At 43.3% G+C, this 22,992-nt stretch overlaps 1 protein-coding gene across 8 annotated transcripts in view; it reads left to right on the top strand.

Annotated features, from left to right (window-relative positions):
- The window catches only part of TEAD1 (TEA domain transcription factor 1), a 162,885-nt gene that overhangs the window by 107,687 nt on the left and 32,206 nt on the right, over positions 1-22,992 (top strand). For 3 of the 8 annotated variants that reach the window (XM_072866173.1, XM_072866179.1, XM_072866178.1), the window contains 7 exons: positions 6,145-6,209; positions 8,989-9,051; positions 9,140-9,202; positions 18,998-19,132; positions 19,324-19,370; positions 20,290-20,351; positions 22,335-22,459. In XM_072866173.1, the coding sequence (XP_072722274.1) occupies positions 6,145-6,209; positions 8,989-9,051; positions 9,140-9,202; positions 18,998-19,132; positions 19,324-19,370; positions 20,290-20,351; positions 22,335-22,459 (560 nt within the window). Of the gene's footprint in view, positions 1-6,144; positions 6,210-8,988; positions 9,052-9,139; positions 9,203-17,661; positions 17,804-18,997; positions 19,133-19,323; positions 19,371-20,289; positions 20,352-22,334; positions 22,460-22,992 lie in introns of those variants that run through there. The other 5 variants (XM_072866175.1, XM_072866180.1, XM_072866174.1 and 2 more) reach the window with 4 other exon arrangements.

Here is a 22,992-nt window from a genome sequence, read left to right as displayed (position 1 = left end):
TGGGAGCTTTGATGTGCGAATCAGGCGGTTGCATGAATGCCCTTATTGTCATGTTATGTGTACACAGTGTGTGAATTATTGAAAATAGTGAGGCCTGAGCCTCATCTGGTAGAGATTACAGTGCAGGCATGCTGGGTGAAGGTCTGTAATTGAAAATCCCCAGATGCTGTTTATTTGGCCTATGTCACGTGGCCTTCTGCAGAAAGCTTGTCTGAACAAAATGCTGCTCGCCTGGGAAGCGCTGCCCAGCCCCCTCCGAAGCCCTTGCAAAACCCAGTGTGCGGACGACTTAAACACCTGCCCATAATATTTTTAAAAGCTTAAATTAGATTTGCCTATAACGTTTAAATAGAGGATGCCTTACTTAGGGGTTTAAACTGCTTAGCCAGTTGTTGATTCACAGAGCTCTTTTATCTACAAGAGGCTTTTTGTTAGCCAATTTAGCTTTAAAGCGTCTTCAGAAGGCGGCACCGGCAAATTTTAGGTGAGCTCTCCCAAACCTGGATATTCTGCCGGCAAAACGGAGCACAAAAGCACCGGGGCCGAGCGCCACGGCAGAGTGGCTCTTCCTCCGCAGGCTGTGAGCCCGGCCACCCGAGGGCCCCATGGCCACCTTCTGACGGAGGAAAACATTCAAACCAGCCCGTCCCCACTGACGACGTCCGCGCACAGACCCCCGCCACGTCTGGGGGGATCTGGATCCAGCCCATGCTCAGCAGCGAGACAAAGGGCTCAGTGCCGCTCACAGGGGCTGTCCCAGGAGAGCGCTCGGCTGAGGTGCAGCGAGCTCGTCAGCAGGCTCCTCATCAAGCAGAATTCCCGCTAGCTCTCCAAATTTGGCCCCTGGGCACATGTGCGGCACTTTGTGATCATCAGGCTGTCATAGCAGCCTCGAGCAGAGGCAACCAGAAATGGAGGTTACCAAAACCAGCTGAAAAGCTTTGCCATGGTGAAAATATGGCCATGAGCATGGCTTGGGAGATAAAATGTTTGTGCGGGTCTGTCCCCAGACTTTGCACTAAGGATATGAAATACCTATTTCAAGCCACAGTCTCGCAGAATTTGGAGAAATCCGAAGTGCGCCATCATCTGAAAAGAATAGGCTTTTCTACTTGGTCATTACTTGGATTATTTTGCTGAGTATGAAAACTTTTTAAAATTAGCTGTTCATTTTTAAGCTGCTAACCAGCTTGATTTCCCACACTTGTCTATTTTTATCACATTCGGATGGTGCCTATTACTGGGAGCAGGGAGGGCGGAGGTTTAATTTGTGTCATTAATGTTCTAAATAAAGATGCCCGCCCGCCACGTGGCTGGCAGCTCCGCAGGGACGTGATGCAGCGGCTCACAGCCCCGCTGCCATCGAGGACCAGGTTTGAGCAGCGACACCTCTGTCCGGGACCCAGGGAAAGGGACCCGGCATGGCTGGGGGCATGTCCACAGCTCACGTAAGTCCCGGTAGAGCCGCCCATGGTGGCCTGGTGGCTCCTGCGCAGAGGTAGTGCTGCTGGTTTTGGCCTATGAAGGGGTTGCTGGTTATGTACTCCTGACACGGGGGGTGATTTTGACATTTGGGGGCTTTGCCCATGCTGGGCAAGTGGGGCCAAACCCACCCTCAGCACCAAAGGGTAGCACCCGGGAGCCTTGTGGAGTCCTTTGTGGGGGCCGATGCTTGGCTGTTTTTGGAAATAACGTTAGTGGGGGAGGCTTCCCCGCACAAGGGCCCTCTGTTAGAGCAACAACTGCCTCCCCCGGGGAGAGGCGGGTGGGAGCCTCCCCACTTTGCAGCTGCTTCTACTTATTTTGAACAAGAAGAGCAGAAATGTCAGTCCTCCATGCCGCCTGTGCGGTGTCCAGGATCACCACAGGCTCCCTTGTTTAGGGTGATGCTCCTCAGGGACTGGGCAGTCGTTTGGGAAGGCGGAGGGAGCCTGTGTCCCGCTGGTTGGCAGGAGCAGGGCTGCCCTGGGGGCCCGGCTGTCCCCCCCGAAGGGGCCACAGTGAGGCTTTGGCACCCCGCGAAGCCTCGCAGGTTTTCTAGCGCCTGCACCATTTTCTAGATGAACCTCCTTTTTACTTCCTAACTAAAAAAGATGTTCTGCCATAACTAAAAAAGATGTTCTGTGTGTAAAATGCCTCTTCCTCAGCATCAGTCCAGGGAGAATTATAGTTTGCGATTGCACTGACAGTACAGAAGGGCATGACAGATAAAGCCTGAATCTAAAAGGGAAAAAAAAAACCCCACAAGAAGCAGCCTATATAAAATATTTGTTGTGGTCCTCTCCTGATCCTTTCAAGATCCTTGGAAAAAGATTCCTGTGCTGTGAAGATGTTTTATCTGACTGGGCACCTCCCCACGCCTCTCTTTGATACCTGAACCAAAACGTTCAAAGTAGGAGACTGTCATAGCAGATGACAAGAAGAAGGAGATGAACACTTACAGTTCATAAACCTGACCTCTTCTCTTCTGCCAGGCAATTTCCCAGATATATATGACAGGGAGCGTGAGGGAGGGCGTGTATGGAAAGTATTTCCACAGCTGAGCTCTTCTTAGGGAAAAACAGATCTATTTATTAATGAGCATTTTTCACCCTAAGGTTTCTAATGGCCAATTAAAGAAGTTCCTTGAGCCTCCTTTTGTTTGACTCTTCTCATTCCCAAGAACAGGGAAGGGTGATTTTAGGATTATTCAGCCTTCCTTTCTTTAAAATCCTCTCTGGGCCCTGGTCGGTCAGGAGATAAGATCTGTTCTGTTAGTATCTGTCAGAGCTGGTAAAGAAGAGCACCAGTGTTTGGTAGATAACATAAATGCTGTAAACTTTTAGTCGGGGATGTCTATCTTGTATACATCAGGCAGTGCTTATGTTTGTGTTTATGGCTTTTTGGTAGTCCAAAAAAGAAGATCTGTCTTTTCAGATCATTGTGGCTGGGCAGCAGATACTTAGTGAGCCTCATGAGGCTATAGTATCTTCTGCTCTGGCTAAACCTGGTGCATGTTTCTTTGCTGTGTTGAAAACATGTCTGTAAGGAAAACATAAGGCTGTTGCCTTGGCCACTTTGTATGGTTCCTTGTAGAGTTCCTCCTCCCTGTAAGTTAAGTCAAATTATTCCACCCTGCTGACTCTTCTTGAGCTAGGCTCCAGCTAGACTTCACCTTAAGGGGAAGCGATCACTTTGCCAAACCACAATCTTGTTAGTCATACCCTTGCTGGGCTAGATAGCGGATAGAGAACCCCTCCTTGATTCAAGCCAAAGCACTTCATGGATGGACTGGGGCTCAACTAGAGACAGCACTTGACTGGTATTTTGAATAATACAGTCTAGACTTTCAGTGCTTGCTGTTTTTTATAAAGCTGCTTTTCCTGTCAAGTGGCTGCCTGGGAATCTGAGCTTTCCTTTAGAAATAGTTTTTTAGCTCTCTTGACTGGGAAGAAAACTGTGAAACCATGAGGTTTAACTCTTCCTTCTGAGGCTGAGGGCTGCATAGGACTGCCTTAATGGGCAAGGGATGGCTGGAGTGACCTGTCCTGTGATCATGTATCTGAAACATCTTCAGAACAGATGGAGGGACAAGAGATGGCAATGCATCCTTCACATCACCTTATAGAGTCATTGACCTTGCAGAGTCACCGGCTGCTGATAAGGACAACCTGACAATGCTTTTTGCACCAAAAACCTATTCTGGGTGCTTAATGTATGCACATACTTTAAGATATGCAAAGAAGGTACTTTCTGGAGGGGGGACGTTCCCCAGTTAAATAAAAATGTGCATTTAGAAATATGAAAGCGTTCATACCACCTATCACACCAGTGATTGCAGGAATATGGTGATCTCTGAATCTCACTGGATCGCAGAGGGCTGCTCTTGCAGGCTACCACCCCTTCGGGCTCCCCGTTGGCAGGTGGTGAAATGCATCTTCCTGTTCTAATTTTTGTGCACCTCTTTACTGTCTGCTAGCCTAGTACTCATTAAAGGGACACTGCAGAGGCATAAAAAGTACCAAGCAAGAAGGTTTTGGAAAACTCTTGTCCAAAGCACATTTAGTATGATGTGCCATCATTGTATACCTTTTCCTCTCCCTTCTCGTTGCTGTGGCCTCAGGCTCTCAACCTCTCTGTTGGTTCCTTTTCCCAAACGGTATGATATTTTTCCGCTGTAGAACTTTTCCATCTAATATTAATGAAGAGTAGAGCAGCTCCATTTCTGTCCATGCCCAACCCCTGCAAGTGAATTTGCAGTCCTGTCACTGTGAGGTAGCTGCTGTTACAGCATAAGGACATAGGGGGACAGCCACCACTATGAAAACTGATTCTCCATATTTGAAGTGAACTGTTTGGGTGATGAGAAAGAACATGAGAATAGAGAGATACGGAGATTGAGCATTCCCTGGTTTCACCCCATGAACATAAAGGCTCTTGCTCACTGCAAATGGCAAGTACCTTGTGGGCACGACAGGCTGCAGAACTTCTGTCCAGCCAAAAGACAAAGTCTTTGTATGAAATTAGGTAATTAGCTGCTCCTTTTGCATACGGAAATCCCTCATTTGTGTGCAGAAATTTTGCTTGTGTGTGTAACTCATGCAAAATCTACCTCTTGAAGTTTGTCCTGAAGAGACCTGCTGAAGAGTTACCAACCTCACATTGCCATTACAGTGGCGCGTTGCGGGAAACCTGGCACACAGTCCAGACCAAAACAAAAAGGGAATTGGAGAAAACACAGCTCTACTCTGAAGCATGTTGATATTTCATATTCTAGTACCCATTTAGCAAACAAACCATGGAAGAGACAGGAGCCAATGAGACGTTTGATACAAAGGGTGTAAAATAAGGCTCAGAGGGGAAGGCAGAAGGAAAAGGGAAAATGAAGGTCCAGTTTGACTGATTGTGTTCAATCTTCCAGTCAACAAACTACCCTTCAGACATAAGCATGCTACTTCAAGACTTCGCTGTCTCTCCCCCACAACATCAAACTGAAAGAGTTTGAGTCCCTGGCTGATACAATAACTTTCTGCACTCCCCAGCTATGTACTCATACACTTTAAAATAACTTGGTGGGTGACAAGTTATTTTCTTAACCTCCCCATTTTCAGCTTGCTGCTAAATCAGTTTTCTCATTTTCTGCACACGGGCTGCTTATCTCTTGTGCTGAATACAAATAACTCCATAACTTAGGACTTGTTGAACAAGTATATTTAAGTTATTACAACTCATGGAGAAGTAACATAATATGTAGTGAAAATAAACAGGGCACCACATAAAACTGTGTTATCTTCCATGTCAGCAATATTTAGGAAGGAAATTATTTGGAAAGAAAATGTTAGTTTGTATTAAGTAGCATAATGTGTGACTGAAGAAGAGTTAAATAGCCATTTTAGAAACTTGGAAATACTATACATTTCCAAGAGAAATAGAGCTCTAAATAACAAACCACTGTGTTGATTGGCCCCACTGCAGCAGGAACTTAGGCACCGCAGGGTGACCACTCTTGTGCGTAGAGTTAAGGGTGTGATTGATAACCTGCTGAACCGGGACAGTGATTTCCTTCAGTGGAGGAGGCAGAGTGCTTCCTGGCAGGAAGGATAGATTTTGCTGTCCTCCTTGGAGAATTAAAACTTGGAGAAAAGCTGTTGTGAAACTGTGACATCTGGGTGATTGGCACTTCGGCTCGGGTGGCACACGACCTTCTCCAGAGCAGCTGCTCCTCCCAGCACGGGTCCAGGTGGGCTGGGGGGGGGGGGCAAACGCCACCCGGCAGAGTCAGAAGCAAAACTAGAGGAGCCCAGACCTCGTGTCAGCCCCCGGGATGGGGGGTTCTCCAGCGAGAGATTATCCTGGGCAGCACCGCTGACCAAGAGGTGCCTCTCTGCCTGCAAACAGCTGCAGGACTTCAGTGGGAAAACACTGAACCCATAGCCCTCTGCAGATAGTTCATGTGGAACATGAAATGTCTCTTAAGGAGAGGGAAGAGAAATACTGATGAACAATGAGAAATGCTGATAAATGGTTTGCAGAGGAAAAGTGGAGTAGGTGTAAGAAAACATAAGCCTCATATGCGTGGAACTCATATGTTTAAATGTGGTATTTTGATGGTGTTTATGGATGTGATGCTGCTTGTCCCTTATAATGAATTTTTCTTTGTTTCAGGTAGGAATGAATTGATAGCCAGATACATCAAACTTAGAACAGGGAAGACACGGACCAGGAAGCAGGTAAAATAACCCAGTGGGGAAGCATGCATGTCAGTGAATGACAAAACATGGCATTTTTGGCTGCAGTGGCTGTCTGTGCTTCAGCTCTGATGAGACAATGTATTGGCTTCACTGTTCAGATTAAATACATGCTGTTTAGAAAATATTTAAAACTCAGGTTTTTTTATGTTGTGCATCATTTCAGTGGCAGTTTGAGGATGCATTTTTTATTAACCTATGTGTACATGAAGCTATTATCCCCTGTATTTGGGGAAAAAAAATTCAAAAGTTGAAGCAGAAGCGTAAAGCATTGTGCCTTATTTCTCTATAAGGTCAACTACAGAATATAATAATTATTTTGAGATGGTGAATAATGGAACTTCTAAAAGTCCAGCCAATTTGCCTATATAATAGAGGTTATGATCCTTGGATATGAGAGGTAAATAAATAAAGACTATCTAGCAGGACTGATCCTAATCGTGCTCTCAACTCACGGGTAGTACTTGCTACAGGATGAAAAAGTAATAAAAAAATTCGCCTAAGAGCCTTCAGGCTCCTGGTCTGTGACCACGGTAAGATTTCATTCATCAAAGAGTCAGAATAAACCTCTAACCAGTCTTAAGTCTTTTTCAGATGTTTATCACATAACCATTAACTTATCTCATATGACTAAATCCTTTAATTTATAATATCCACGGTGATCAGCAGCCTCACAGAAGGCACACGCTCTGTGTAGTTTATGCGGTGGTTACTAAACCCTTGCGCTGTTTCAAAATGCTTCGCAAATCGCAGAGTCCCCTCACTTTCTCTAACGTCAAGTGTGAGATTCCCCTTCTCCCCATCCACGTGCATGATGAAGGGTTAAGGCAGAGGCTCGTACACTCGCATGCTACGCATGTTTTGTAATGCAGGGAAAGGTGACGCTGAGTCAGCACACACAAAGATGGCCTGCTGCCAGCGCTCGGATTTAAAGCACTTTGGACTGGGTGACATTTTGCCCTGGGTGGTGTCCTTTGTCAGTTAGGAAGAAAACGTGTGTACAAGGGATGAAAAAAGACATGAGAAAGGAGAGAAACTGGAGCACATGGAGAAGGAACGAACAAAAGATTGGCAAAGAAATCTGAAACAAAAGACAAAGTCCCAAGTTCTTCCCTGCTATGCCCATGCGAGCTCCAGTAGTCGGGGGTTACGCTGGGATCTTAAAATGGCATCAGGAGTCAAAATGCAGACCTTGGGGCTAGATCCTTGGCCAGCGTGTGCTGGCAGAGCTGTGGTGAAACCAAGAGGGCTGTGATGGCTTACATATGGCGATGTTCTGCCTCCGTACTTGTACATCCCTCTATAGCGATTCATAAATCACTTTAGGCTGTTTAGAAAAGTTTGATTTTTGTTACTTTTGAGTTTCAACTGAGCAATTAAACGTTATGATTGTGCTTCTTGTATAACCTTTAACACCACTAATATCCCACTGAAAGCAAAACAAATGAACACGTGTGAAAACTTGGTCTATGTGTTTGACTACAAAATTGCTTAGTAAGCAATAGTATAACTCTGAATTACTGCAAACTGGTTCCTGAGCTGCTTCCTGAAGAAGTCTCTGAAGGTGGCCTTCAGGGGCTGTGCTTTATTTATGCATTACTGTTTGCTTCCCTACTAAAAATACAGGCTTTTTGGTACTATTGTCATGGAATAGTCTTACAGAGGGAGGAAATCAAGCTTTGTTTCTCCTTTTCTTTTGCTTTGTTCTTTCCCAGAGAGGAGTTGTAACTAACTTAGGAAAAATGTACAACACTTGATATGGTATGCCCTGGGTCAAATAAGAATAAGAGATTTCTCTTTAGCGGTTTTTACCATCACTGCAGGTTTTAAACCTTCATACAGAGGGCTGTAGGACACTGAGCACTACCAAGCGATGCTGGGCAACATCATTAAACCCTCATCATCAATAGCATGGATTTCAGTACGTGCCTGAGTAAACAGGAGTGTGAATCTGGGCCCAGACCCTTCACTGCGCAAGCAACAACTTCTGACCAGTAACTGGTCTACTGCAGGACTGGGTTTACACAAATTTCTTACCAAAATGTAATGACGATGGGCCAAACCTGGACATCGCTCAAGCTGATGTCAAGTTACTGGTCCCCACTTACATGACTGTTTTGTGGGCAGACTTGATGCTGAGATTACCGAGGAAGCCAGCACAGGTTCACGGACCTATGTTGTGTCAGTATTTTATTGTTCCAGAATTTAGAGCATTTCAGTGGGGTTCAAAACGCATCCTGAGGCTCCTCAGTGGAACTGCAGAACACAATAAATAATGGATAAAACTTGTCAGTGCCAAGTTATGTCTTGAGCCTAGTGGCAAATGGTCAGAGTGGGCATCTGCATCCCCGGCAGATGGGGTAGAAATCCTGTCGGCTCCCAGCGCAAGAGCGCAGGGCCTGGCCACGGATGGGATTGGTACCAAAGCACGTGGGCTGCGTCCAACTGTGAACTGTCTTCTATCTTGTTGCTGAATGCACAACCTGGTGGGTTACACTTTTTTTTTTTTTCTCTTTTTTTTTCCCTTAATCAAGTCACTGCAGTGATGACCTGTATTGTTAAGCCTCGGTGCTAAGAGCTTGGTATCTGGCTGGGAATGTGGTATCTTTAACAGCAGAGCTTACTGAAGATGCAAATAACTTCCTCCCCTCAGAAAAGTTTTTTTTTTTTTAAGAAAAAAATAGACATTTTAAATTTGATTTGCTTTTTGTTTTTCTTTTGTTTGTTGTTTTTTTTTTCCCTATAAACCTGAACAATGTAGGTGTCTAGTCACATACAGGTCTTAGCAAGAAAGAAAGTTCGAGAAATTCAAGCCGCCATTAAGGTACGTTTGGCTTGCCCAGTTGTAGGGGGCTTTTCATCTCCATGGTTACAGGCTTTTCCTTTGTTTCCTCCCTTCCCCTACCCTGCAGGTGTCTAGTCACATTCAGGTTCTTGCCAGAAGGAAATCTCGTGATTTTCATTCCAAGCTGAAGGTATGCGCTTTTCTGCTTTTGGGCTTGTGGTTGCTATGCCTGTCCCTTCCTCCTCCCCGCGGTGATGGGCGAGCGCCTGGTGCTGCCGTGCCTGTAACCTCGTTTTCCTGCATGTGGTAGCTGTCTGCGTCTCTTTGTGTTTAATCTCTGGTTTCTGCACTAGCATCCACATTAAAAACGTTGTTTTAACACTTTCCAAATGCGAAGTGAACTACTCTTTGTAACAGCTCAGCACCTAAACCTGATTTTTAACCCATTGGTCTATTTTTTTTTTTTAACAGTTGAGTGCTAGGAGTGTATTTAAATACACGGGGTTTTTATGCAGTTGTGTAGACGCTTTTTCTTTTTTGCTTTTTCCAGAGGGGTAATTGGGGTAATTGTTTTCCATTCCCAAATGTTTTTTGTCTGTGCTTTTGAAATGCTATCAAGAATACTTAAAATAGATCGTTTATTCCAAGTGCCAAAGAGCACAGCTTATCAAGTTTGCTCTAACTATAAGGTGTTTCTAGAGTACAATCTAGTATCACCTCAAGTTACGTACTATTTACAAGATTCCCTGAAATTTTATTTTTTAAAGTAAAATATTGACATTTAATCTTTGGAGAGCCTCAGTCAGAGTCCTGTTCAGGGAATATTAAGTATGTTTGCTTAATCTGACGTGATGAATTGTACATGTCCCCGTTTTCCCTGGTTTCCATAAAATATATTCTAAGGCTAAAAAGAAACTCTTGGAAATGTTTAATAGGGGTTTCTTGCATTGCTTGTTTTTTCAAGTTTTCCAGCGGAGATCTTGGGACCCTTTTTTTTTTTGTTTTCACATTACTTAAAAGTGGAAGAGGGGGTTTTGCAGTTTTTGCTGTTGATTTTTTTTCTTTTTAATAAAAAGCGAAGGAACTTGTAAATCTTTTACTTCCCTCCTTTTTTCTTTTTGTCGATTTTTTTTTTCCCCAGATGAGGACAAATCACGTTTTTGTTCTAGCTGAAAAGCAAAATGTTTCAGAAAGTAATTTCACAATACTAAGCGGTGAGCACTGCGGATGCTTACCACGATCCTGGAACTGCAGCGTATAAATAACAGCCTGGCTTTGTAACAGGCCTCCTTGACAGAAGCACTGGGTTTTTCGTCCGCAGTGGGCAGCATGCTGGCAAGCTTGTATGGCTGTTGGTGGCTGGCTTTTTAGCTGCACTGGCTGAGCAGTTGGGGTTCGTAAAGAACGACTAAGACAACTTAAACATACTGCTTTTTAACCGAGGGTGCAATAATACAGAGATATGTAGCATTTTAAGCTTAAATTGTCAATCCTTGATGCCTAAAATTAAGTATGTAAATAGGTGGCCTTACTTTCAGAGGTGCTCAGCACCAGCAGCTCTCAGGGAGTTTTATAGGACCGGTGAGTGCTCAGGGCTACAAAAATCAGGAAGCCCACTTAGATACCAAAATACAGGCCTAGGAGCCTAACAAAAATATTGGATTTACTGTTCTAAAATACTTCCCTTTCTGAATGCCCAAAATAGCTTAAAATATGAAGACACTTATAAAGCAAAAAATATTTTTAAGTACTGCACTTGCTGTCTGATTTTTATTGAAGCTTTCCAAAGAAGAAAGAAGCTAGCTAAACCCTAGTAATATTGGAGACCTCTAGCCTAGATGCCATTTGCAGTAAATAGAGATCCAGAGGGGTTTTTCATTTTAAGGAGTCGCCTGAAGAAGGAAAGAACTGTTAGGGCAACAAAATATTTTGTAAGGGCTTCAGACCTTGCTGCCCCTTCGCACCTGACAGTGGGTTGCAGCTCCCCCAGAGCTGAGTAGAAAGGGGGGGAGCCGCCATTTTGGGGCAAGGAATTGATTGCTTCAGGAGCAGTCTCCCACCTCCACGCCCCCAGTGCTCTGCAGGGGCATTTGCTTCGACTCTCTGTGACTACACGGTGAGGACAGAGTGCACATTGGTGACAGAGGTTTGCTGGCCCCTGGCCTTGCCGCCCTCCAGGCATCACTGGTGGCAAAAGCTGCCCCAGCCCTTCCCGAGCAGGTCTTGCTGGCCAGTGGGTCCCTGGCTGCTCCTCCTGCCCCTGCTCCTGGGTACTCACGCTGTCCCCAGGATTTAGCTCCCCCGGGAGCCCCGACACAGCCCTGGTGACTCCTCCACGGTCCCCAGCTGGAGGGGTGCCCAGAAGGGGCAGAGGAGCCAGGGTCTCCCCGTCTCCCTCCTCTTTTTCTTGCCGTTCTTGGTCTCAACGAACGAGGTGCCATGGCATGACATCAACCCTCTTGCACAGGCCTCTTCCAGAGAAGTGGCAGCCTCCCACAGACCTTTTTCTCCCCACATGGAAGAAACTTTGATGCAAGACAGTGCCATAAGGGAGCTGCCTTTATGAGAAAGAGAGCCCTCGCTTTTTCTGCTGGGGAGCTGCAATTACTCCCCAGAAGTGGGAGAAGCCGCTGGTTTTGGACCTGAGAAGGAACCTTGCTGCTCCAGATATTTTGTTAGTGCTACTGCCCGTTTTTCTTATTATTCCTGTATTGAACCATCTGCATGGTCCAGTGTCCTTTGAAAACTGCCTGAGAAGGATATCACTGATGTGAAAGTAAGACAAAGTGAATACATTTTGGCATCTATGAGTGCCCATTGTTTCAACGGGGGCCATTTTGGCAGCAGCCTGGACTTCCCCATCAACCTCCTCAGGAAGATGACGGGCTCTCATTCTCCTGGAGTGGGTGCTGTCTGCGTTTACCGGTGAAGGGGTCGCCAAGAAGAAGATAGCCAAGGGAAGCACTGTTTCCGACCCCAGGCCAATCTCACCTTTTTAACAATGAGCTGGCGCTTGCAATTACTCTGTAAAACCTGTGATTGGTGGCATCCAGGGGAGCAGTTACTACTTAAAAAAGCCACATGCACCTGATGTCAAGTTTCCTACCTACAGCATGAGGGGCAAGCACTCTGTGGATTAATGCAGAGATCCTTCATGCCAGTCCATAGCTACAAGTTCAGTCAGCTCTGACCCGAGGCCATCTCCATCTCCCATGTTTCTTCCTCCTGCCACCAGACATCCCCTCTGTGCACCTCCCACACGTACATGGGGCAGGGTATTGCAGAGAAGCTGGTCGTTCCCACTGTGCCGGGACTGCTTTAGCTGAAATAATCAAAGGCAGGCACTTGAGGATTGCAGGGGCACAGCGCAGAGGCTCTTGTCCCCCAGCTGACATCCATTGCTAGCGGTTTTCTTCATAATGCCATTTCTTATCGATCTTTCGGGATGTGGCCAATCTGTCCCGTTGACCTCAGTTCCTGGTCTCTTACTTTGAAGAAGGATATAACAAATAACTGTTGTTCCCCAAGTACCTGCTGAGTTTACTTTATACCAAGAGATCTTTCTGTCTCACCTTCGTCTGAAACCTGCTCATGGCGAGGAGAGGATTTGGGCAAATCTTCCTGTGCTTATCTTCTACAAAAATCAAAATGGATGGAAGGATTTCAGAGCTATCTGCACCCATGGCATTGGAGAGCGTATTACTGAAGCTTACCTAATAGACTGAAATCTCACCTGTGTGCCATAAAGTCTGCTTGGTCCACCAAAGTCCCTTTTCCTTGATGATGAGTGCCTACAGTCGCTCTGGACAGATGGATCCTTAGCCTGCAAGAAAGAGAATTTTGCGCATAAATGCTATTGCTGCATTTCAAGGCCACTAGTAGAGAATGTCCCATCAGCCCTTCCAGGGATGGTGTAGATTTTATTTCTTTTTACAGCAGGAAAATACTCCTATTTTGGAGATTTTAATCTTAATTTTCTGAGGTTATTAAAATCTTCCTGAAGTTAGAGAAATTTCATCTCATGAAAATTGAAAGAGAGGTTGAGATAAAGCTGTCCTTGGAGACAGATCTGAAAGGCGGCTCCTCTTCATGACATTTCCTCTCATGCAGAGACTGGAGGAGGCAAAGCAGAATTTTTATGCTCTAATGTTGTATTTCCGTGTTAAATACACCAGTCCATAGTGTTAGGTTACAGCATTCCCCACCTTTGCACTGACAGGGAGCCAAAGTCACCTCTGTCCATTCAGCAGAAAAGATGGATTGGAAGTTGTGCATAAATAGAGAGTAAAGGTCTCACAGCAGGATGTACATCTATCTTAGACTTTAATTTCAGATATTTTTTCATAGTGCAAGATTAATTAGACAGAGACAAAAAGAAACATTAAAATGCCTACAGTTCACACGTATTACATGTTTTAAAATCCATTATTCTACATTCCGCATTGAGGGATAAAAAGAAAATATTGTTGTCAATTATAAAATGCTAAAGATAGCTCTATACTTTTTAAATGAACAATGATAAAAGCCTTGAAAAATTCCCTTTGATGTGAATGGAGTCTTCAGCATTTTGAAATACAATAAGATGGATTAATTGCTACTCATTAGGCAGCAAGTTGGGACAGCTTTGAATGCGCATTCTCTTCTTGGCATTAGCTATTGCCTGGCTGAAATAGCCAGCTTTTGTATTTACTCCTGTCTTCTCTAATAATAAGCAAATTGGAGATCAGGGCTAGAAACACTGAAGTGCTCTCTATCTTTTGTCCAGAACAATTGTATATTTTCATGATTTGTTTATCTTTTTTGAGCTACAGCTAATTATTGCAAAGGTTATTTGAATCAATACGAGATCTGAGCAGAAATAACATCTGCAAAATTGCTTATTAGGAATCTATTTTATGTTAGCGTTACTGTAGAATCTATTTTATGTTAGTGTTACTGTAATATCCATTTTGTGAGCAAATTGTTGTTTCTTCTCTTATGTCATTTTTTTTTTCCTTACAAGAAAAGTTTTGTATTTTAAATATTGGTACAGGTTTTAGGGTTTCTTGAATTAATACTGTGTTCTGTTGTGCTTACTTTTCCTCATACTGTCTTAGATTTTTTTTCCCAAAGTCATAGATAACATGGTATTCAAAGCCCCATTTATCATTCTAGGATAACAGGTTTTATTTTTTGCTGTAGAACTCATTTGAACTGATTGATCGAATTATTCTTCTGTTTATGTTGGATTAAAAGAAAGTCAAGCACAAATTCTTTTGTGCTTGTCATGTAGAACTCTTGTTTCATGTGGGGCTTTTATAGATATTAAGATTTATAATTGCATCATACTGGGGAATTATTATTATCTAATTTAACTATGTATTTTGCATTCCAAAACTAATGGGTGAAAAGTAAACCTCAAGGGCCTGATTCATTAAAATGTATATAGCCTCCTTGCATTAGATTCTTAGTGCTTATGCCTTCCAAAAACAAAGTGTTTGCAACTGCAGCCAGAAGCAGTCAGCTAAAACATGAGGCAGATCCTGATCTCCATTACAGTGATGACATTTTACGGGTTTAGTGGAACTAGACCAGATTTCCACTGATTGTACTCTAAATCCACCTTGGTAACATTCATTACTAATTACGTACCACAGCACAGAAGACTTTTATAACGGGAGGGGAAGGCAGCAGCCTAAGAGTGCAGTCTGTTATTTACTACAGTGTCATTCCTGGGCAGCAACAATCCCATCAGAGCTCATAAATTAAGTAGGGTCAAGCTAGGTCAGGGCCGGATGGGACCTATCCAAGGAATACCTTAAGCTCCAGCAGGATTTAATGATTCAGTAGGAGATACTGTCCCCCCAAGCCTCTGCTGAACCTCAGCACGGGACTCTGCAGCACGCTGGGCCAAACTTTTATTTTACGTACATCAGTGTAAACCTCATTGACCCAAAAGGATTTATTCCAGCTTTACACAGCAGCACACGTGAGAGCAAAATGAAACCCCTTCTGTCTTGGACAAGATAGGAAATCAAAGTCTTAACTATTTGCGGTCATTAAAAATCCCACAACATTCCTGTTTAGAGTAGGGGTGTTAACCCATTTGTCCTGGCCAAATTCCAACCTGGGTAATTACTGTAATCTGCCTGTTTAAATTACCCCTGCCATTTTAATTGGATATATTACTTCTCTTGCTGCCTAAACTGTGATGTAATACCATTGTGTGTTATTAATCAGTTACCAAGTTTCATCCCAGAAGCAGCCGCGTTGCAGTGATAGGTAGAAAGACTCATTCCCTCCTGGTTACGAGCGCTCTCCATTACAGTGTAAAAAACCCCAACATATACTTGTTTTTTTAAGTGGCAGACAAGCTAATATGTCAATTTAAATAAACAGCTTTAAAATGTGATTTTCTCATTTATTTTTGAAGAGTATGAAGTCTGCCTGATTATACAAGCATAGGCCACCACCTTGCAACCTTCCAAAACATTCTTGGAGCTGAAGGTGCTTTTTTGCCAATGGAAGTGAGGACCTCTTATGTATTTGTATTTGATTTTGAATTTTATTTCTTTAATGTTTGAATGTGAAGTTACAGTTACTTTGAGAAAAACTGATCTTCCAGCTATGCAGAGGTTCCTAAGCCTACAAAAGGTAAAACTTCCCATTGATGTGTGTTGGCCTGAGTCAGTTGATGTCCAGTATTTGTCACCATTGGGAAACTTTGTAGGAGTCATTGAAACTCCTCAAGATTAGCCCTATTGCAAGGGCTGTATTTCTGAGCTGTCATCTTGTATATTTTTGCTTTCTCTCCATCCTCCTGAAAATGTAATAAGTCAAAGAGGATGAGATGAATGGCCACCACAAAATGTAGAACATTCTGGGGTGAAAAGAAGCAATTGGCAAGAAGGAAGGCACATCTCTTCTCATGTCATGAAACAAAAGATGTTTCCTCCCTCCAAAAATCCCTGTCACTGTTCCTAAAATTAAGGATCATCAGACTCACTGCTAATGGCAGCTAAGAGCTCCACAGGACAGTCTAAGTGTTCCTCCTTCTGTGAACAGAAGGTCCTGAAGTATAAATTTTCAAAAATTTTTCTTTAGTTCATCTGTTACGGTGGGATTTACGGGCCGTAACTGTTGCTATATAGAATTTGGGTGTCCAGGCTCCTATTCTAGTCCTTGGACAGTGATAACATTACAGAAAGAAATGCACTCCAGTTGGTTTTGATGCCTGGTAAGGAAGAAATACATTGTAGGTGCTTACTGTGCTAACAATAGCAGGAGGTTAGCTGTCTGCCTTAGACTGGAGACTTCAGATGGCTAAAGTGAGGTGAGATGAACTATGTCATAGATATATAATTTGCCCTGGGCTCATGCAACTGCCAGATATGGACTTTTATATCCCTAACAAAGCTTTTACTTTTAAATTCTCCTTTAGTTTAGATCCGCCTAATAGTAAGGCCATTATAGCAGCAGAACAGTGTGCATTTAGGAACTTGGCAGGAGCACAGGCACTGGCTGCACCTCCATGTGGTAGCACTGGCGTGGGTGTTTGCAGCCAGGAGGCCATGCAGGAGAGGAGACTGTAGTGCCGTAGCAGTTCTGGAGAATAACAAGGTAGTCACAAAAGCAGCGCTCACTTTGTTTTGGAGGTTACTAGGACCCAGAGGCACACATCTCTTGAATCATGCATTTCACACACCGGATATCAATCCCCTGTATGTTTGTTTTTGTTATGATTCAGCTGCCTGTGGGTGAGACTTGCATGGTTTGGCATTTCCAAGCCAGCTCACCTAACAAAAAAAGAGGGGGAAAAGGAACAGAAAAGTCTGGTGGGGCTAGCATCTCCATATTGCTTAAGGACATCTCCTCATTTTCATGTTTTCATGATGGCGGGTCCTTCTTACTGTGCAGGAGGATAGAGAGGTCGGCTTTCTGGAGAGCTGCATGAATCTCAGGATACTACCACTTCTTAACACTCACCAAAGCATTTTTTAGCCCAATGGTCTGCAGACATCCAAAGGCAGCCAGTAAAACATGCTGTGCGCAAACCTCCTGTCCACACCCTCCTACCCTGGGGGAGGCAGAGGTGTGAGTGCCCGTAGCCGGCAGAGCCAAAGCTGACTTCCAGCTCTTACCGAGTGAAGTGGTCGTGATTATATGAGAAGGCTACAAGTTGGAGAAACTACCACGTTTTGTTCACACACTGATGGATAGCATGTCCCCCCACCTCCAGAAGCTGCTCTGTAGATGCACCGTCAGCGGCAGCAAGGTGGTCCTGAGGCTTGGACAGGTTAAAAGCAGTGTCCGGCGCCGCTGTGCGGGAGGCAGTGCAGGTGGGTCCGCAGGTGTTAATGCTGCTGCAGGCAGCACCGCAGTGGATCGCGCTTCAGGCTCACATCCTGCGAGGTGCAGAGGGGGGACGCTGCTGGAGCAACTACTCCCCTGCTCCACCTGCCGCTCTCCTGGGCTGCATCCCACAGAGGCGCCCGCAGGGGCTCCTTGCACGGCTCAGGGAAACAAGGTCAGCAACAGTCCCCTTCGTTCAGTATCTGCAGCTTTCACACTGGGAGGCGGGGGTTATCTCCCCCCAGTGTTTTGTTTTTAGGTTTTTTATCCTTTTTTTTCTTCCTTTTAATGAATCAGTCCCTAGGTGAAAATAATGCATTTGTTTAAGCCTGATATTTAATGTTGAGCAAACTGCTCTCCCTTTGTCTCTTACTATTTTGTTCATATTTTGCTAAGAATCTGCTATTCTACACAAGCATTTTAATAAACTGTTTGTTGTTGTATCCAGGTAACAAGCATGGTAAGTATTTTAACTAAACCAAGTATTATGTACCTTAGCTGTGCTTGGCAGAATTTTTGGCTAGCTTTTCCTGTACTTTCAGCCTGTGCTGTTTCTAAAGGAGCTATTCAAAGGAAGAAACTGCTCACCTATAGTACTACTACATACAAGCTTTAGAGGGAGCATATGTGCGAAGTCATATATCATACATAAGAGCATGCATCTCTTGCCAGCATGCTTGCTACTTTGCTTGTAAAATAAAACCAGAAAAAAACCAAAAAATCCTTGCTTAATACTGCTTGTATTCCTTCATTCTAAGTCACATACCTAAATATTAGCACTTATTAATACAGTACTTCTGGATGAGAAACCCCACTTTACCAGATAGTAACAGTCTGTTGTTTACTTATTTTACCTGACCTAAGATATCCACTTAGTTAACTCTGTTGCATTAAGAGGCTTTCCTTTTCTATTCTGTGATCATACGTGATTAGCAGTGACTAGGATTCCAGGCGCTGCTCTAATACAAGTAATCGATAACAACCCATCTTTTTCTAAACTTGTTCCTGTATGCTTGAAAACAGCAGAAATTTTATGGCTGATTGTTTTCTTTGGGAACACTGTAAATCAGTAAAATACCACAATTGGAAGTTTAAAATGTTATTTACATTTTTGTTATCTAACTTTTAAAATACTTGTCATAAAACAGAATCCAAAATGTTTCTAAACCTGTAAGCATGAAGAAAAATCTGTCATTGTTTGCGAGTCAGTCGCAGTTCTGTGTTCTCATTTTACAGTGTAATACGAAAGGCAAACTTCTCTTAGATCTAAATGATAGAGCTCAAATCTCAGTGCTCCCTGTCCTGCAGGCAGAGCCTTAGCAGCAGACCGTGTTTAGTTCATCCTGATTTAAAATCAGCAGAATTTGCCCAGATAAACAAGTGGGCAGTAGTTTGCTCTCCCAGAGCTTCCTGTGTGTTGGCAGAGCAGACTGTGAGAATTCAGGTCTACCATGCATGTCTGAGAGGAGGTTTTGCCTTGAGGTAGTTTGAGTGTTAGCCTCCGTGCTGTATTTTTTTTTTCCTGCATGGTTTGCTATTTTTGCATTTTCTGTGTGGCTTTTTAAGTTTTTAGTTATGTGCTTGTAGCTGCAGTTATTTAACATAATTTGTTGTGCCAAATGTTTTAAGACTCCGTGTAATTGTCATATTAAAGGATCAGACAGCAAAGGACAAAGCACTCCAGCACATGGCAGCAATGTCATCAGCTCAGATAGTCTCAGCTACTGCTATTCACAACAAGCTGGGCCTGCCAGGAATTCCCCGTCCTACATTTCCTGGGGCACCTGGGGTAAGTTGTTAGCCAAGTCCCAAAAAAATCCCTGTATTCTCTAACAATGTTCAGTAGAAAACTAAGGCTGAATGAATGGATTAATGCTTTCACTTGTGTTTGCAAAAGGAATCATGCTTGTTCAGAAATACCCAAAATCTTTCAACAAAGAAAACAATTGTGGGTCTGTTTGTTTGTTTTTCCTCTTTCAGTTTTGGCCGGGCATGATTCAAACGGGGCAGCCTGGATCCTCGCAAGAGTAAGTCTGAAGATTAAAATATGCTTCTATATGCAGTGTGGGGCTGGCTTGTGCACTTTGCTGCCAGAGGATATCACTGAGGCAAGAACTTGCAAATTTTTCTAAAAAGGAGGAAGAGATAGTTGTAGGGAAAGGAAGAGCCTTTACAGTGATGTGAACTCACATTCAAAAAGTTATAAGGGATCCCAGGCCTCAAAGCTGAAGCTGAATACCTAATGGGTACACTCCTTTTTCTCCCGTTGCATGGTGAGATGCAATGATACTGCCAGGGAAGCAGCTGGTAAGGTTTTGCCTGTGAATAAGTTTCCAGCACAAATACTTCCATCCTCTTTTAAATATATGAGCATTACTGGAGGCAACGGGGATGTATTTTCCTGTAGGGCAGGAGATGGCCGCATAAGGCCCATTAGTGGTCAGTGGGGTTACTGCCCTTCAGCACCATGGTAGCAACAGCACCATATGGAGAAGGAAGCCTTTGCCCCTCTGTCAGGTGTTATGTTTTCAGCCCTGCGGTGGTCTCTGGAGCAATGTTTCCCAGACTTATTTTTCAGCTTCTCCCCACCTTATTCTCTTGAGGTCCATGGGCGTCTTTGTGCCCCTGTAGTTCATTGTCCTCTGGATTTATTGGGAGTCAAAGCAATCACCATCCATGTCTGCTGCAACACTTGTGACGGGTGGGTCAGGTTTCCTGCTGGGTGACTGAGCACAGATGAGCTCCTCACTTTAAGATATTGGGTGTAGTTCTCATCCCCCTCTCTCTCTATTACCTCTTTACTGTCTGTCTGTTAAATATGCTATGCAAGGAAGAGATATGTTTGTGGGTAAAGGTCATTAACCATGTACTTTCTTATACTATGTGACTCTAATGGAATTTACTGTGGATGGCATGGTGTATGATTTCTGTGTAACTCTGTTCCAGCGTAAAGCCATTTGTTCAGCAGGCCTATCCTATACAGCCATCAGTCACAGCTCCCATTTCAGGTAATTCTTCCATTTATACTCTCCTTTAAAAAGACTTGAATTGTGTACTGAATGTGATGTATTAATTCCTGAGATGGACAGAGACACTACTCCATATCTAACGTTCCCTGTAGCCAAACCAAACACCTGTCCCAATGTCCTATTACCTAATTATATATGAGGGAAAATCATTGGGTTTGGGGTTTTGGGTTTTTTTTACATTTTAGGTAGGATGTGCAAGGAGTTGTGATATGTGATCTCCAGTCAGCATTTATTGTAGGAAAATGCTTTGTAAAAAATGAGTAATAGGATGCATGTTTCTTTTTTAATAGCTAAATCTCGCTTCCATCTGTAATGAGAATATGCCTTAATTTATTTTAAACTGAGGCTAAAAACTCTTCCAAAACCATATATGTTTAGCCTTAAGTATAAAACATCTCTGTGTATCTGGTCGTTGATAACTCTTCCCCTCCTGAAGGTCCTGCTCTGCCTGGTACCACTTTGATAAGTACCTAATGTCTGTTCTGACTTCCATTGCTCAAACTGATCAAGCCCTTCCCATGGCTACTTCCTTACTCCTTTTCCCAAGTTGGTTTCATGGCTAATTTCAGGAAAGATCATTATTTCCTTGCAGATGATAACTAACTTTAAGTCTCCCTTGCCAAATGACACCATGCTTCTGGCTCTGTTTGAACTGCAGTTTTCTGACTCTTACCCAGTTTTTTATGATTTTCTAACTTGCTGCTATTTAATGCTTAAAACTAAGGCTATTTTTCTGCATCCCTGATTATTTCCTTTTTCTTGATATTCCTAATTCATAACATTATTTTCCAAGGTAGACATTTTGAATCGTCTTCTTTTATTCATCCAGAATAGGATAATTACCCAGAATAGGAAAATTAGTATTTCTAAATCAGTCAAAACTCATGCATGAGTTTTTACTTCATTAGAATTCCTGTTGATGTCTAACCAGTCACGTTTGTAATTCTCTGTCTCGTACAAGCCTCACAACTTCATTGCCTAAATCTGAGGGTTGGAGTCAGGTACCATACTCCCATTACAGGATGTGGACACACACTACCTGTGACCTCTCCCTGGTTCTCAACCTAGTTCAGGATTATCTTTGTTTTTTAACCTTTGCTGCCTCTCCCTTGCCTTCCTTGTGCCTGTGTCTCTCCCAAGATCAGTTTTGCCTTTGAGCTGCTGCCTTTCCCTTCTTCCTTTACTGTTTTGTTTCCTTCTCATCTAATTTTCCACGATAAGGAGCAAGAGATAGCATTTATTCTTTCTCTTGAGGTGAATTAGAGATGGTGGTTAACATCCCTTCTCTCTCTAGATCATGTCGTTCCCTCTTTATTATCAATTTTAAACCTTCTTTTTCTTTTTAGGGTATGATTCAGCTCTCTATAGTAATTATTTATTATTATCTGTAATATAATGCTGCCTAAAAGCTCCAAAAGAAGTCAAAGACCCAATGTGCAAATACATAGTAAGAGACAGTCCCTGCCTTGGAAACCTTATACTCTAAATAGGAGAGGGGAATTGAGAGTGGCAGAAGAAATAGGCAAAAAGAGAGGTGATTTACTTGTAACATGTGGCACATTAAGAGCCAGAAATGGAGGCCAGTCCTCTTGACTCCCAAGGCAGTAAGTGAGTCTTGCTGCCAGTTTCTGAGGAAGGGTCAGCTGTAAGTCTACGTGAAGTCTCTATAAATCTCTATAATCTAGTATATAATTGAAACAAAAATTCTACAGTTAGTTACAGCCCCAAGGAAACAAAGAAGTAGATCTTTTATTTGCACCATTATTAGCTTGCTGGGTTGGGACCTCTTTTTCTACATATTTTTCTGTGTTTTTCCAATTTTAACTCATTCTGAATTCATTATTTGCTAAAATTAATATAAACATCCAAGGGCTACATGCATAATTCCCGATTATATTTAATTCAGAAAATACAAACTAAGGAATTATCAACTTCCTAATGAAAATGGTTCCTTTATTTTAGGATTTGAGCCTACATCAGCTCCAGCTCCCTCGGTCCCTGCATGGCAGGGCCGATCGATTGGTACGACCAAACTCAGGCTGGTGGAGTTTTCGGCTTTCCTTGAACAGCAGAGGGATCCTGAATCAGTAAGTGTTGCCCTCCTGTCTGCTAATCTTCAGCTTTTCTCTGTTGCTCCCCACCCCCTGAGGATGCTTTCCAGGGTTAAGCCTGATGGAATATACCTGGTGTTTCTGCATTCGCTACTGCTCAGTGTAATATTCCTTTCACTGTAGTACTGTATTTTCCTTGCCCTCTTTTTCCCCATTTGCAGAAGTGAGAGGCCTCTCTGAAAGCAGGTGTGGTTCGCTATGGCGCCTGTCTCAGCGTTGACCTAGTTTAGCAGTTGTACCAAATTGCATCATGGTTTTGGCAATAATTCAGTACTTTAAGTTAAAGCCTAATCTATTTCCTAACAGAAACAAAATTAAGGACTTGCACAGAAACTATGCATATTATTTTAAATATCTGACATTTGGGATAGCCTCCAAGTATCAGGATTGTCCCTTTTGCTTCCAGCCTCCCAAGCATGTGCCATTTAACCATATCACTTTTTTTTTTTTTATTTGAGGTTACCTGTCTAAATGTCCAATCATTCAGTCTTCCTTCAGTCTTCCTTGAT

This window comes from Ciconia boyciana, chromosome 6, assembly GCF_034638445.1.
Source record: "Ciconia boyciana chromosome 6, ASM3463844v1, whole genome shotgun sequence".
Lineage (NCBI taxonomy): Eukaryota > Metazoa > Chordata > Aves > Ciconiiformes > Ciconiidae > Ciconia > Ciconia boyciana.
Note: the sequence above shows the minus strand (reverse complement) of the source record. Positions and strands in the feature narration are given on the sequence as shown.